Below are 15,945 nucleotides of genomic sequence, written 5' to 3'. Positions count from 1 at the left end.
GAGAATTAATTCTTCTAATGGAGACCTAGTTTTAAAGAATATTTGTCATATTTACTTAAATAAATTTCATTGTCAGGTGCTTGCCTGTAATCCAAGCTACTTGAGAGGCTGAGGTAGTAGGATCCCAAGTTTGAGGCCTTTTTGGTCAACTTAGCAAGACCCTGTCTCAAAATTAAAAATGGTCTGGGGATATAGCTAAGTGCTAAAGCATCCCTGTGTTCAGTTCCCAGTATCAGGTACAGAGGGGATTCCGCTAAATTCTGATTATGTTTGCTTTAATAAAAAGTATTTATGTGAGTAGGAAATGAAGGCTTAACCAAATATAATGATATGTGCTTGAGTTTCTGCTTCTTTGAAGAAATAGTTTTACTTAATATTTTAAACTTTTGTTTTTTGTTCTGATTGTCTTCAAATTAATATAATTCTTTTATACAGGAACATTCCAACTATGGGGCCACACCATACAGGTAGATTGGGCTGATCCAGAGAAAGAAGTTGATGAGGAAACCATGCAGAGAGTTAAAGTTCTCTATGTAAGAAATTTAATGATATCAACTACAGAGGAAACTATTAAAGCAGAATTCAATAAATTCAAGCCTGGTGCAGTTGAACGAGTAAAGAAACTTAGAGACTATGCTTTTGTTCACTTTTTCAATCGAGAAGATGCAGTGGCTGCTATGTCTGTTATGAATGGAAAATGCATTGATGGAGCAAGTATTGAGGTAACACTGGCAAAACCAGTAAATAAAGAAAACACTTGGCGACAGCATCTTAATGGTCAGATTAGCCCCAATTCTGAAAACCTGATTGTGTATGCTAACAAAGAAGAGAGCCACCCAAAAACTCTAGGCAAGCCACCAACTCTTCCTTCTCGTCTTAATGGTCAGCATAGTCCAAGCCCCCCTGAAATTGAGAGATGCACTTACCCCTTTTTTCCTGGAACAAAGCTTACTCCAATTAGTATGTATTCTTTAAAATCCAATCATTTTAATTCTGCAGTAATGCATTTGGATTATTACTGCAACAAGAATAATTGGGCACCACCAGAATATTATTTATATTCAACAACCAGTCAGGATGGGAAAGTACTCTTGGTATATAAAATAGTTATTCCTGCTATTGCAAATGGATCCCAGAGTTACTTCATGCCAGACAAACTCTGTACTACGTTAGAAGATGCGAAGGAACTGGCAGCCCAGTTTACATTACTTCATTTGGGTAAGTTTAAAAATATTTAAATAATATTGAATATGAAGTTAGGAATATAATGAAAGACTGTTTATAAATGTGTTTATTTTGAATTCTTAACATTAGTGCAGAGCATTTAATATTAATTTTATCTGTTTTATGAATTCATGATAAACTGTTGAAAGTTGTCTCCTATATAATATTCCTACATATAGCTTTTTAAGCATTTCTTGCTTAGAAGAAAATTTGGTTTTGATTTAGACCCTGTTTCATTTACTTTATTATTTTTATAATGACAAATCCTAATTTGATAAAAATTTGTTAGTTACAGAATTTATGATGTAAACCAACTTATAATTCTACCCCTACATCTTTGGTAAAGTCTACACAGTGATCTTTTTGAGGTACAGGAGTAGGGAGTTCTTTGAGAGACATTTCATGTGGGTTATGTATTGATCCAGCCTTATGCTCACCAATCTGGAAATTTGTCATTATTACTCATGAAAGGAAAAAAAAAAGCATCATTAAGAGGTGTTTATTACCATCCTCTCTTAATAATTTGTACATTTATAAAGTAAGTTTACAGTGTTTGAGGGATAATTAATAAGGCTATGGTGCTCATATAAAGATATTCTACCTAAATATTTGACATTTGTAAAGGAAGACATGTCACTCTGATGGTGTCCTTCTTCTTTCATTTGTGTAATTTTTTAATGCATCTATGGAATTCAATTGGTGATTCCTCTCCGTCCAGAATAATATTTACTAGAAGAGTAGTGGTTTCTTGGTCAGCAATAAGAGAGAAAGATCTACTACTGAGGATTACAGTTTTTTCTTGATTATAATTGTCAAACTTTTAGCTTATATGATTTCAGAACCATACTAATGAAGCTTTTATCAATATAAAATTAGTATTCTCAAATTTACTCAAGAGAAGGAATCAAGAAGGAAAATATTATAATGGAGAGTAATTTTTATACATTGTGAAACTTACCCATACTTCTGTTTTGAATATTTTCGGGAGAGTTTGGTTTGTATATCTCATCAAAACTTTAGGGCTAAATATAGGAGTCTCCTTCAAAGAAACTTTTCAGTAGTGTCCTTCATTAATAGTTTGGAAATGTTAGGAATTTAATAGTCACACAAGATAAATTCTTAGATATTACTCTGTTTACACAAAATAAAAACTTTCTTTTTCTTTAAACAAAGATCATCTAAATTTATTAGGTGAATAGCAAATCATTCAAAATTCAAATTCTTAGACTAAAATGGGTTAAATTTTTTTGGAGTTGGGTATAGGTAATTAGCTGCTGAACAAGGATTTCCCTTGTGTCTGATCTACCATGGTAATGCTGACACATTTTAAAATTTTTGTCCCTATTCATTCCCTTACAAATTTACTTAAATGTCTAAGATTCTTGGAACGCGGCAGGTTTTTACGTAGACATGGTTTGCCCATATGTTTATCCCATAAAGAAGATTAGATTTGGAGGTTTTTCATCAATTTTTAACTTTCTTATTAGGATACTTTTAACTTGAGTCTTAGGGCCTTAGTTAACTGTTATTGACCTGGAGTTCCTAAGAAAACTCTTGCAGATATGTATTGCTAACTTGATTTTGGTTAATTAATGATAAAATTAGCTTTAAGAAAATAAATACTTAGAGGGTTACATGCGGTTTCCTTTTTATCAACTTTGTATCAAAGCTGCTGTTAATAAAAAGTTGAATGATTTTATTTTATGTATTTACTCAGTGTATTATCAGGGAGAAGAACTAATAAATTTAAGCAAGATCCAGATATAAAAATATTTAAAAAATTAGATTAAATCCTAGGGCCTATTTGAGCACAATACCCAAGACGTAGGCCTTGACTAGAGACAGTAATAGAAAAATCCATATTACACTTGAATAATAAATATAACTGAAGTTTGCTCAGGTAGAGATAGGACCTATTACATTTAGGCAAATGAAGAGTAGGAAAGAAAGAATTTAGGGAAGCAAAAAAGCCAGAGATCCAAGAAACTTCGATCCTAAAAAAAAAGCAAATATCAGGCCTTCAGAGGTCATTGAAGCAGGGTCAGGAGCTATGGACAGCCAGGAGGTTACATGTTACCACATAGTGGATTAGGAATAGATTGAATATTGCTTGAGCAGTGTTTTAGTTCACTTTTTTTCTTTTAAAAATATTGGAGCCTCTGATTACAACATTTAAAGTGTTGATCCTATTTTAGATGCACCTCCTGTAGAGTTTCATTGGGTAGTTCAGGGTTGAAATAAATTAATGGTAGTAGTATGTTTTTGGAGGGGAAGGGGTAGTGTATTTATATTCTGCTAAATGTTTCAAGGATCGAGTTTTTCTGAAGTCTTACAAGGTTGTTATTGGCTCTTGGATTCTCTCAAATAGAATTCCTTGTGTGTTAAATCATCTTTTGGCTCCATTTAAAAAAATAGAAACTAATTTTTTAGTTCATTTTTTAACTGCTATTTTAAGATATTTTCTTTGAATGTGATAATTTTTTAAAATTTTTGTCTGGATATTCTTCTGTGAATCCTTTCAGTTTCATTCTTTCTTCAGGTATTGTTATCTGATCTTACTTTAATTAGTTTTGCTATTGTATGTAATACATATAATCATTTACCTTTTTATTTCATCTCATTTTGAAGGTATTTCTGATACCTTCTAATCCACATAATTTTGGAATTACCATCCCCATATTTTGAGTTTGAAAACTAAAAGAGGAAAAGAAAATTAGACTTTATGTACTTAAATGATCATCATTAATGTTATGAAAAACAGATATACCTTTTGAGAACTAACAAGCAACTAAATGAATATTAGAAATATGGGAGTTTAATTCTGGTGACCATTTAGAGATCTTACACGAATCCAAAAAGTTCTTGTTTTAAAGCATATAAACTTTTAGAATCAATCTCTGTCTCTCCTCCCAACCTCTCTCCCCCTCCCTCCTCCTGTCCCCCCTCCCCTCCCCCACTTTCTCTCTTTCTCTCTCACAGGTTCCTTCCAAAATGAGTTCTATTTTAAGCCAAATACCCTTAAATAGAAGTAAAGCTGAAAGTATATTTTTTACTTCAAAATTATAAACTGTCTCCATTTTCATAATATCAGAGAATAACCTTCCTTTATGTCATCTGGAGATGATCGCCTGTCCACCAGGATAAGAAATTGTGTATTTGCCTGGCTATTTTTTAGGAACCTGTAATAAATATGATCTTCAGTGAGTCTAATAGGTGTAGACTTGAGGGTTAGGATGGATAGGTTCTGTACTAAATGTATAGTTTATAGAGACAGATCATTCACTATCACTTTTAAATAAGTTTTTTTTTTTGTAATTTTGCATCTCTTTAGTAGTGGGTCAGAATGATCATGTGAGTAAGAATCCTGCTTTTCTTAAAAGATTAATTCTGTTTTGGATCTGGACCTTTCAGTAGTTATTACTGCTTTTCTCTGGGGGACTCTCTTGTAGGAGTGGAATAAACAAAATCAAGGAGATAAAGGAAAGTTCTGAGGAGTTAAAAAATTGAAAAGTCCTGGAGAATACTTGGTGGAAGGGAAGAAGGAGTCTTCTTTGTGTTGATATGAATTTTCCTTATTAAATAATTTATTAACAATAAGTGTAGGCAAGGCATTCCTGCTTATTACTGTGTAATGCTCACTGATGGTAGTGGTTGTTTTTTCTTGACCACGTGAAACTTTAGTTTTTAAAAACAGGGATGAGAACCTCTCTATCACAAACTAGCTTGTGCTTTTGATTTAATTATACCTGATTTGTGTACTGTTGTTCTGGCCATGGTATGATGAAGTTTAACTAAAGAAGACATCTTTTTTGAATACCTCTTTTGAGATAAATGTGCTTTCTTAAGCACTTCAGAGATAAAGATAAATAAAACTTGTTTTTCTCTTAAGAAGTCATGGGCTAATGAAGGCAGCACAAATGTATGCATAGGCAATTTTGGTAGTATGAGGGAGGGGCTAGCTTTCTACCTGATCCAAGCTGTAAATCTTGAGAGAATATAATTAAAGAGAGGCACACAACACCAGCAAACTTCTTTAAGAAAATAGTATTGTGGTGGGTTAGTGACTGGCAGTTGTATATAGTGTTTGCTTTGGAAATTTCAGTCAGATTTTAAGAATTAAAAAAGTTGAAAAGATGTGGATGTTAACTGAACTTTTATTAGTCCTTCTGTTTAAAACTTTCCAAGTATTGTTTTTAGTACTACTGTGTTGGATGTACTTGGGGTTTCCTTGATGCATTTAGTTTTTCAAGATTAACCTATCCTGATTTCTGTGGACCACTTTATATATAAGTGTCATTTTTACTGGCTTTTTTTGTCTGACTTGTATGTTGCTTATCATTTGATTTGAAACAGCATCAGCATACTCTTTATTTTTTCTAGTCATTTATTTGTTAAAATATTTAGTGTATGTATTTGTATTGTTTGCTATCAGTATCATTAAATTTAGTCTTTTATTTTCTGTTTTCACTTGTAACTTTCAAGAATTATGAAATAGCAAGGTGAAAGTCATGTTGAGAAGTTTTCATCTTAAAACTAATTGGTGCTTTTTTCTTATGAACTATTATTATTTCCAGATTGATGGGCAGAAGTGCAAAAATAAAAAAAAATTAGATTTAAAATTTTGGCAATAAATTGTTTTGAAATAAAGAGAAACTTTTTCCCAGAGTTTTAAATTTTAATAAGTAATTTTAGTAGATATTTGAGTTAAATATAAAATGATGGTTACTTTAATTATAAGTAGAAGAAAATACTTTTAGAAAGCTATTCTTTCCAGTTTTAATTGCACCTGTGATGATGCTGTCTCAAACTGATACTTCAAAGAATAAAAATAATTTGATTTAAAAATCACCTAGTTAAGTGTTAGGTTTTGTATGATGACATATACTTGCTTTTTCATTATTTTCTTCTGAATTAGTCAAAACCAAGATTTTTAAGATTCCTATAAAACAAATTTTACACATTTGTTTTCATATGATCAAATGGTGAGACCAAAATTCCATTAACTCAACTATGTGTCTTTGACCCTCCCAAGAGGGTACAGTCCTCATGAAAGTGCATATATATTCCTTTTGACATTTTTTTCTCAAGACCTTCTGAATGATCATCTAGTATTATTCATAATTCTCATTAATACTTGTATTAATGGACCATAAATAATATAGCATTAGTTCTATAAGAGAAGCAGCTTAATAGAGTAATGAGTACTAAAATAAAAATATAAGAATCCGCAGTTTTAGCCACCAACAAAAGGTGTGACCTAAGTTGGCAAATGAATTGGTCTTTGTGTGGACTTCAGAGCCTTTACCTGTAAAATGTGACAATTTTATTTGGTGAGCTCTGAGGAGTCTTTTGTCTCAAAAATTGGTGGTTTTGTTTAAAGTACATGTTCAAAAATCACAAAAATGATATTTTAATATATTTTCTGTTTGCCAAAATACATTTGAATTCAAGTAATTTAAAATCAAGAACTTTTTCTAATAATTAATTCTACATCAGTTTATCATTCCTTTCATTGTAAAATTCAAAGCTTATTTTTGCCTTTTACATAGCAGAACAACTGGATATAATATTAAAAATTTAGTCAGCCAACTGTTTTGTGTGATGACATATACTTGCTTTTTTATTATTTTCTTCTCTGAATTAGTCAAAAAACAAGATTTTAAGATTCTTAAGAAATAAGTTTATCACTTCAAAGTTTTTAAACTAGTTTTTTTATTTTTTTAACAGAGGATCAAGGAAAACAATGATGGTATTAAAACATATGACCAGTATTTGTTCCATAGTTATATTTACTAGCTAAAGTGATAAATTCTGATTTTATTTATTTTATAATAAATAAAATTAATAAATACTTATTTAATCATGCTTAATTCTTTACCCTATAATTTATTAATCTTTGGCTAATACATTCCTAAAATACTTGTTCTAATACAATGACTTTAACAGTAGCTATTGTTGTATCAATAAATTTAATGTCTCATTGTGTCAATTAATTCATGATTTTAAAAAAATGGTTTTAAAATTTTTCTCTCCTATCAAATGCATATAAGTTCCATTCTGAGATATCAGCAGCAGTTCATAATTTTGCCACATGGTGTCGCCTAAATATATTTTTTAATGTGGCTTTAAAAGGAATTTTAATGTTATATTGATTTTTAGCTCCTTTGTTGCTTACCTTCTTTTTTGTTTTTGTTTTTGAATCAGGAAAATCTGTGTGAGAAGCTGAACTCAGTCTTCTTCAACCTGTCATGCCTTCATTTCTGCTTCATATTTAGTATTTAGTATAGACAATAATAGTTTATGCTGTAGCAATGTAAGTTAGTGAATGGAGACAGATATTCTACATTGATGACTTTACTGCAATGAAGTTATTTGTGCTTTTAATCACTTTAAAATTATTCCATGTCCGTTGCTTCCAGACTTTTTGTTTAAAATCAAATGTACTCTTACCAGTTAATATCTGACATATCAACAATCCTAGAGTAATTCATTCTCTATCCTAGAGCATCACATCTTCTATCCAGGACCTTATGGTATGTTACCTCCAAGAATGGTACACTTCCCTGTGGATTTTTAAAACAAAAGGAAACAAAAACATTAGTCTCCCCAACTAATTAGAAGTTTTAAGCTACCAGAATATTAGTAATTACTTGAATTCTCTTGCTCCTTAAATTGATAGTTTTTAGGTAGAGAATATTAATTATATGTGGACCATTATTTTTCTGCAAGTGATATTTGAGCTGTACCAATGACCTGCATGTGGATTTTTATATACATATTTTAAAAGTAAGAAAATAATGTTTGGGTAAAAAATTTTAGTTTATTTCTGCATTACTTTGATTCAGTAAATGTAGTCTTTATGCCACACTGATAGTATAATGATTTATATTGCTATTCTGTCTGTAAGTTTAGTTTAAAAAGTACATAGGAAGGTGTGGGGAGAGGACCCTGGGGGTGTATCTCAGTGGTTAGAGCACATGCCTGATAATGTGCAAGGCCCTGGGCTCAGTCCCCAGCAAACACACACACACACACACACACACACACACACACACACACACAGTTTGCAGGCCTGAAATCATTAGATTATAAGTCTTTTGTAATTATATTGCCTGATAATTTTGTGCGTATACTCTGGAACTACTCTTGGTTGTGCTTTTAAACAGTAAAACTTAATCCTCGTATAATAATTAATTCAAGGGATTGGCACTTTAATAAATAATAAAAAAATGTAAACCAAGATAGAAAACTCCAGCTTCTTTTATAAAGATCTATGCTAACCTTTACTTTTTCTTTTGCACATTTTGATTGTCCCTTGTTATGTTTTATAAAGATGTTAATACTACTTTTCTTCTTTAAACTTTTTTTGTAATCCTGTTTTGTTTGTGAATTGTTACAACTTTATAATCCTGTTAACTTAATTTTCTTCTTGTTAACTTTGTTTCAGTCTGCTTGTTTACTGCCCAGACTCTGGGATAAACAAATGTCCATAAATTTGCAACATGTATGCTATATATGGATACCTCCCCCCTTTTTTTTTTCTTGTGCTGCTCTGTTAATTTTTGGTTCTGGGGTGATCAAAGTTGTAGTTACAATTTTATAAAAATATTGGATTATTTGGAGCATAAAATTTATAAGTTTCACTGTGAGTCATAATGAATCTTTAAAAAACAAATTTAAAATTGATTTCTGTACTATAAGGTTATAACTTTTGCCAGAAGTAAAAACAAATAATTCAAGTAGAAAAATGTTCATTAACTTGAAGGAGTCTTATTTTTATGATGTGTTTACACATGTTTCATTGAGAAATTAAAAATCCTTGAAGGATTCCTTGATATGAAATTTTGGTATACAAGTATGGAAGTAAGTGTTGATACCAAGTATTGGAATTTTTTTTTCTCTTAAGAATCAGAATAGTCTAAGCAGAAAAATACAATGACTTACTCTATGTAAAACTACTCATTTGGCTTCTGAGGATGATTTATAAACAGGATGAAATTTTCCCACTTTATTTCTTAATTTTTTCTTTTGTAATAGTCTTAAGATTTTTAAGTTTTTCTCTTAAAATATAGGTAGTTTGCTGCTCACTTCTCTTGATTTTTAAGTCATCATAGTTTTATTTATTCTTATGGTTTATATTTACAAGCAGAGAGCTGCTACATTAAATAATATGACTCGGAAAGAGAGATTGCTGGACTTCTCTTCAGTCTTCTGTGGGGCAGTGTGTGCGCCAGGGATTGAACTCGGGCACTCAACCACTGAGGCACATTCCCCAGGCGAATTTTGTACTTTATTTAGAGGCAGAGTCTCACTGAGGTGCTTAGCACCTCACTTGTTACTGAAGTTGGCTTTGAACTCAAGATCCTCCTGCTTCAGCATCCCGAGCTGCTGGGATTACAGGCATGTGCCACTGCACCCAACTTCATCAGTCTTTTGAAGTCTCAAAGTAGCTTAGCAGTGTGAAGTATGCTTTCATTTGAATTAGAATTATTTCATTGCCTTAAGATTGCATTTGAATTTTTATATAATAGTAATGATTTTTATTCTCAGTTCAATTTGAAACTTTATGATAGGAGTTTTCTATGACAAGAAAGATTTCTATAGTTCAACTTGCAAGTATATATACTTAGGTCTGAAGCATAAATACATTGAAACTAAATAATCAAATATAACTGGCTTATTTATTATATTTTTTCATGCAACCTGGGATGCTTTTTAATTGTATGGTATCTCAATTCAGGGAATTTACATAATACTAAAAACCCTATTGTAAAACACAACTTTTAGGAGAGGTTGGAAAGATGTTCAATTTCCCCTTGGCCCATTTTCTTACCGAAGAGAGATGACAATCTCTTATATTGATGCATTGCAGTGTGACCTAAGAATATTAATATGCCCTCTTATCTTTTCTGTATCCTTTTTACTGGCAATGGATTCACTTTAATCTCTGCCTTATTCCACAAAACATTTGCAGTGCTTTTTATAAAGATGTAAAAACAAAAGAATGAAATTTTTAAATTGTAGGAATTCAGGAAGTGGGAAATTATGATTAAGAAAATAAAACCAAGCAAAACTTAACAATATATTGTTTATGGGTATATAAATATAAAACTTTAAAAATGTAGGGAATGATTAACATCTGAAAAATTAGAATTGTGTTTACTTTAAAGCTTAGAGGAAGAATTTAGGAAGAATGCAAAATAAACTTCTAAGGCAATTTTCTATTTTTACACATGGGTGGTGAATACATGTTTTTATTTTTTAAAAATTAGTTAGCTGTCCATCTGTATTATGTACATTCCTCAGTTTGTATATTTTTGTTATATAAATAAGCTGGCATAGAATGAAAGCCAGCAAACCAAGAGTAAGAATTTAAAAGTAATTCTACTCTTATAAAGATTCTTAATTTAATATAATTCAAGGCAAAATAGGAAAGTTACATAGTGTCCGGGACAAATAATTCTATTCTGCTCAGACTCAGATGTTTGCTTTTTGGTACTACAGTTTAATTAAGACTTGACAACTAGGGAAGGCTTGGAAATACTGTAATATGAAGTATGGCAGTGAACACATGAAATGTTTGGGGCTTCATAACCTGTAAATACGAATAAGTATACTGAGGGATCATGATCGCTGGTTTCAAATGTCTGAAGGGCTGGCACATAAAACAAAGCCTAGGAAGCGCCAGGAAATAGAAGTATGTCTGATGGGAATGTTTTAGGGAGGTACATTATGACAGCAAACCAGGACTATCTAAGCCCAAACTCCATATCCTTCAGTGAAAACCAAACAATTTTGTACTTTATTTAGAGGCACAGTCTCACTGAGGTGCTTAGCACCTCACTTGTTACTGAAGCTGGCTTGATTTTTTAAGATTTATTTAAAATCTGTATTTGCAAAGGATAAATGTATAAGGAAGGAGAGTTTTTTCTAGACTCTTGGCAGGTCAGAATGATTTTCCCTAGCAGTACTTCCATTGCCATTTGGAAGCCCACTGAAAAATTTAACAAAATATGATTCAGGGTGCCACAGTCTGGCTGGGCACAAATAACCGAGCCGCCACAAAGCCTTGTGGGTTCAAACAGCAATTCTTTATTCCTCAACTCTCACCGGCACTGCACACACACTACTCGGGAACACACTCCTTCCACCAGGCTCCGTGCGCCCAATCTCCCTGAACCACTGCGAGACCTGCACAGGAACTCCAAAGTAGCGGGTGCCCGAGGCAGATTCCCAGAGCCTGCCCTATTCCTGGAGCAGGGTCCATATACAACTCAATCCAGCATCACAGCAATTATATACAGCTTAACTCAAATCATCATCTCAATGGTTTGCTGGCATCACCTTTCAACCATTGCCTCTGGCAATATGCCAGGCGTCATTCTGACTTGGCTGTGGCTCTCAACATCAGGAAACATTGATTTGGGCATCCTTGTTCTTCTTGTATAAATACTACTTTGTTTATTATCATTCATTGCTTTAGGCCTTCTGTTTTCATTTTGTTTATTAACTGGCAGCAAACTGTTTAATTAATTCTTGTTAAAATGGGTTTACTTAGTAAATACTTATTCAATACTGTGCTTTGTATGAAGATCACTAGTGAATCAGATACACTTGCTGCAGTTATAAAGCTTTCCTTCTGTTGACGGGGACTGCTATTCAGTTACAGTTCCCATAAATGCTCTGAAGAAGTACAGGGTGTTATGAAAATATATGATTGGTGACTCTACCTAATCTGGAATGATAAGTCAAGACATGGTACATTGCATTTTAGAAAGAATTTCAGCAAAAGGAAACCCAGTACTTAAAATTTAGTATAGCATATAGACAATGCATATAGACAAAAGAGTATAAGAGCATAGCTTTTGAAGCTGGATGTTCTGTGTTCACATTCCAGCTTTGTTGCTTGGAAAATTTTTTTCTCTGTACTTGCATCTCTCTCATCTGTAAAATGGGAGTGAGAACATTTTATGTCATAGGGAAATTACAAGTATTAAGTGAGTTTAAGTTATTTATAATTTATATTTATAATTTATAAATTTATATTATGCTCATAATTATTCAGAAAACATCCATTTCCCATCACATGTAACAACACATATTAGTAATGATAAGAGTTAAGATTCTTTGAGCACTTATTATGTATTAGGTATTCTGCTAAATGCCTTTATAGTTCATTGTTCTCACAACTTACTGAGGTAGATATTATTTTAATATTGACACTTTATTTTTAATAGATGAAGAAACAGACATTGGCAGGTGAACTTGCTTCAGATTCCAGTTAGCTAAGAAGCTGTGCTCTTAACTGTTACTCTTTGTACCTTCTTCACATAATTTCAATTTCAGTTTTAACATTTGTCTAATGTTAAACATTTGATAACAGACTGTGAACTTAACCGAATATTATTGAAAGTTATTCTTCTAAAAATTAAAATATTATGAGACAGGCTTTTTGTCTCTGCTTTATTTACTCTTCAGAGACCATTTTGACCTTATCAGTCCAAATCAGAGTTATTCATGAGTATCTCTATTATTATTCTTCCTTTAGGCTTTATGTTCTCATTTTCTGTTTATTAACTGTCATCATCTGTCAACTTGACACACATGATATTGGTTGGCAATGATTATCCTACAATAAAGTTTAAAATCCCAAAGGTATTTACAAGATGCCTACAAAGGTATCTTATAAACAAGATCTTTTCAACTTATTAAAATGATTTCCTTAGGATTTAGCCAGATGTCCCAGGTCCACACTACACTGAAGTGATCTGGTATTAGGGCTTGTAGGACGGCAAAATTTCAAATAGGCAAGGTTTGTTTTTATTTATCTCCTGGTCCCTTGTTTCTTGGTACTCTCAGTTTACTCTGATTATATTCAAAACATTTCAACACACAGTTCAGCCATGTTTTAATCATGATAATTTATCAGTCCAGATATGTTTTTTTCATTATTTTCTTGCTTAGGGATCTACAGTAGCTTGCTGTTGTAGTATAATCAAATACACTGAACTCCATATTCTGAATGCTCTATTGTTCCCGTCTTACCTAACCTTAGGTATGTATCTTCTGCTTTGATCATCTGTACATATCCTGTTCATAGATAGTTACAGACACTTCTTGGTGCTCTTCATTCTGCTTAGAATATTGTTTTCTTGGGAAAACAAGAGTAATCCTAAATGACTTGTTCTTTATAAAATTACTCAATGGTTTAGTATTTTTTATGTTCTTTATTAGAACAATTTTTTATATCTTTGTTTCTTACGTGGTGCTGAGGATTGAAACCAGTGTGTCACATATGCTAAGCAAGTACTCTGCCACTGAGCTGCAATCCCAGCCCTTAGCACAATTTTTAATCCATCAAGATTTATAAAACCAAGGGACTTTGTATACATATAATTTGTTGTTGCTATGCCCTGCATTATATTATGTGAGTACCATGTCCTTTAGTACTCCTTTAGTAGTAGTTTTAGATAAAGTGATCTGCTTGCTATAAGGTTAAGAGAGGTGAAGGAAAAATAAATTTTGACTGTGCTTTGAGCAGAAAGAAGAAAGGATTGGAAAGGATGTAAGTTATGGAGTTGGCAGGTTGGCAGGAACAATTAAATTGTAAATGGTGGTTAATGGCATGAGATGTACATCTATTTCAAGGAAGTAGAAATTAACTAATGTATAATTTTCAAGATTCTCATGAAATGGAAGTTTTAAAATGGTAGAAACTCTGGAAGCATAGACTGAGGTATACGAAGGAATTTATATTGGATAAGTATGCGTTGTATATGTATGTATATATTTATAAAATAGAATAAGAGATTATGATTGTAGTAGTTTTTATTTTTGTTTATATATTCTGTTTTTGTGGTACTGGGGATGGAGTACAAGTCCTCACACATCTTAGGCAAGTGCTCTACCATTGAGCTATATCCTCAGCCCGTAGTAGTTGTTTTTAAAGCATTAGAGGAAGACTTGTTTTTATCTGTGTCAATAAAATATAATGTAGAGTGTAACGGATCATATTATATATGTTTTATAATTTTTCTTAAATTCATATCCACAGTTTTATAGTTGGAATACTGACATCTGTAATATTAAAGCTTCACAAATGGGAAGTATTTGGCAATAGCTTATGTTATTTCTTTCTAATTTAAGTTTATACTAGCATTGCATTTCTTCAGGGTGTTCTTCTACACAGGTACAGGACTGAGAAGATAGTATTGTACCTTTCAGTTTAGTATGCCAATCTGGCAGGTTTATTTGGGATACACTGGAATCCTATACATTCAATTATTTTTTTGTCCTCAAGAGAATAAATAGATGTGTAACATATCTGAGAGTCTGTAAAATAGTTTTCATTTATCATACCAATTACTTTAAAAATTATATGGATTTTTTCCTCTGATCAAAGAGCAGTAAAATCTTCAAATATACAGAATGTGTTTGTACAGTTTTAAATGACTTAAAATTTCTTGTTATACTTTCATAAAAGTCATATCTGCAATATTACTATATCTCATGGAAATTAATGAATTAAGATCCTAATTAGGAATTTTTACCTAGTTCATCTTTCTGTTTTTCTCTTATTCCTACATAATAGAAAACTAAAAATAATACATAAAGTGATTCCCATTTTATAGAAAGCAGGTTAAAATCCTGTTTCTGATCTTTGTGAAGTGTAATTTATTCTTATTCTGGACTTTTTGACAAGCCTTTCCCTAGTTTTCTTTTTTTCATTCTCTTGATTAAACCCTTATTGTCTGAACAATCCCTTTTGAAATAATTTCTCATAATATATTGTGAGAAATTGGTATATTTTAAAAATAAATGACATTAGTAAAATGGCTAATTAAATTGTACCAACATACTTTTACTAACCTTGTGTTTGACACTACAGTGAGACTCTGCTTATAGTTTTGCCTTTGCTCTGACAATTATCACCATTTCTTATATGCTCAATATTACTAAATAAGATATTAAATTATAATCTTAATGAAGTTTAGTTATCATAAATGGATCATTTAAATTCCAGCATTGTTCCCTGTTAAACTTGATAACATTCAGATTAAAAATTAACAGGAAAACTAAGTGGTAGGTAGTGAAGACATTATGAAGAAAAGACCTGTTCCATATTTAAGAGTATTTCCATTTAATATCTCTACTGAAAAGTCACTATCATAGTTTAAAAATTAGTTTAAATTGTTTTTATTTTTGTATATTTTTCTGTTATGATAGTAACTGTAATAATCAGGGATTTTGTATTTTATTGTATTATATATTATCCTCTTCTTCATCATGTGTATCCTTGGCAGGTGTTTTAGTCCACTTTTTTACCCCTCATTTTTACTTCTTAAGTTATAACATCATGTGTAAACAAGAAGTGCACAAATCACAAGTGTCAGCCAATGAATTACCACAAAGGACTGTATCTGGTAGTCCCAGATGAAGACAAAATACCGCCCTCCAAGAAGGCCTTTGTGTATTTCCTGCTAGACGTTAGCCTACCTCCTTTCCAAATGAAGCCATTTTTTTCACTAATTCTGTGTACTTTTGAAATTTCATAACCTTTTATATACTCTTCTGGCTTCTTTCAACATTGTAAGAGTGATCCATGTTGTTTCTTTGTTCCATTCAAATGAAATAATTTATTTGCTGTTTCTGTTGATGGAAATACAAAGTGCTTTAGTTCGGGACTATTTTAATAATGAGGTTATGCAGATTCTTATACTT

At 31.8% G+C, this 15,945-nt stretch overlaps 1 protein-coding gene across 1 annotated transcript in view; it reads left to right on the top strand.

Moving 5' to 3' along the window:
* RBM46 (RNA binding motif protein 46) overlaps window positions 1-15,945 on the top strand; it is a 41,686-nt gene that overhangs the window by 9,952 nt on the left and 15,789 nt on the right. The window contains exon 5 of the mRNA XM_081303825.1: window positions 436-1,218. Within this exon, the coding sequence (XP_081159951.1) occupies window positions 436-1,218 (783 nt within the window). The remainder of the gene's footprint in view (window positions 1-435; window positions 1,219-15,945) is intronic.

This window comes from Spermophilus citellus, assembly GCF_964194105.1.
Source record: "Spermophilus citellus genome assembly, chromosome: 8".
Lineage (NCBI taxonomy): Eukaryota > Metazoa > Chordata > Mammalia > Rodentia > Sciuridae > Spermophilus > Spermophilus citellus.
The sequence above is the reverse complement of the archived record's forward strand: the minus strand, read 5'-3'. Positions and strand labels throughout refer to the sequence as shown.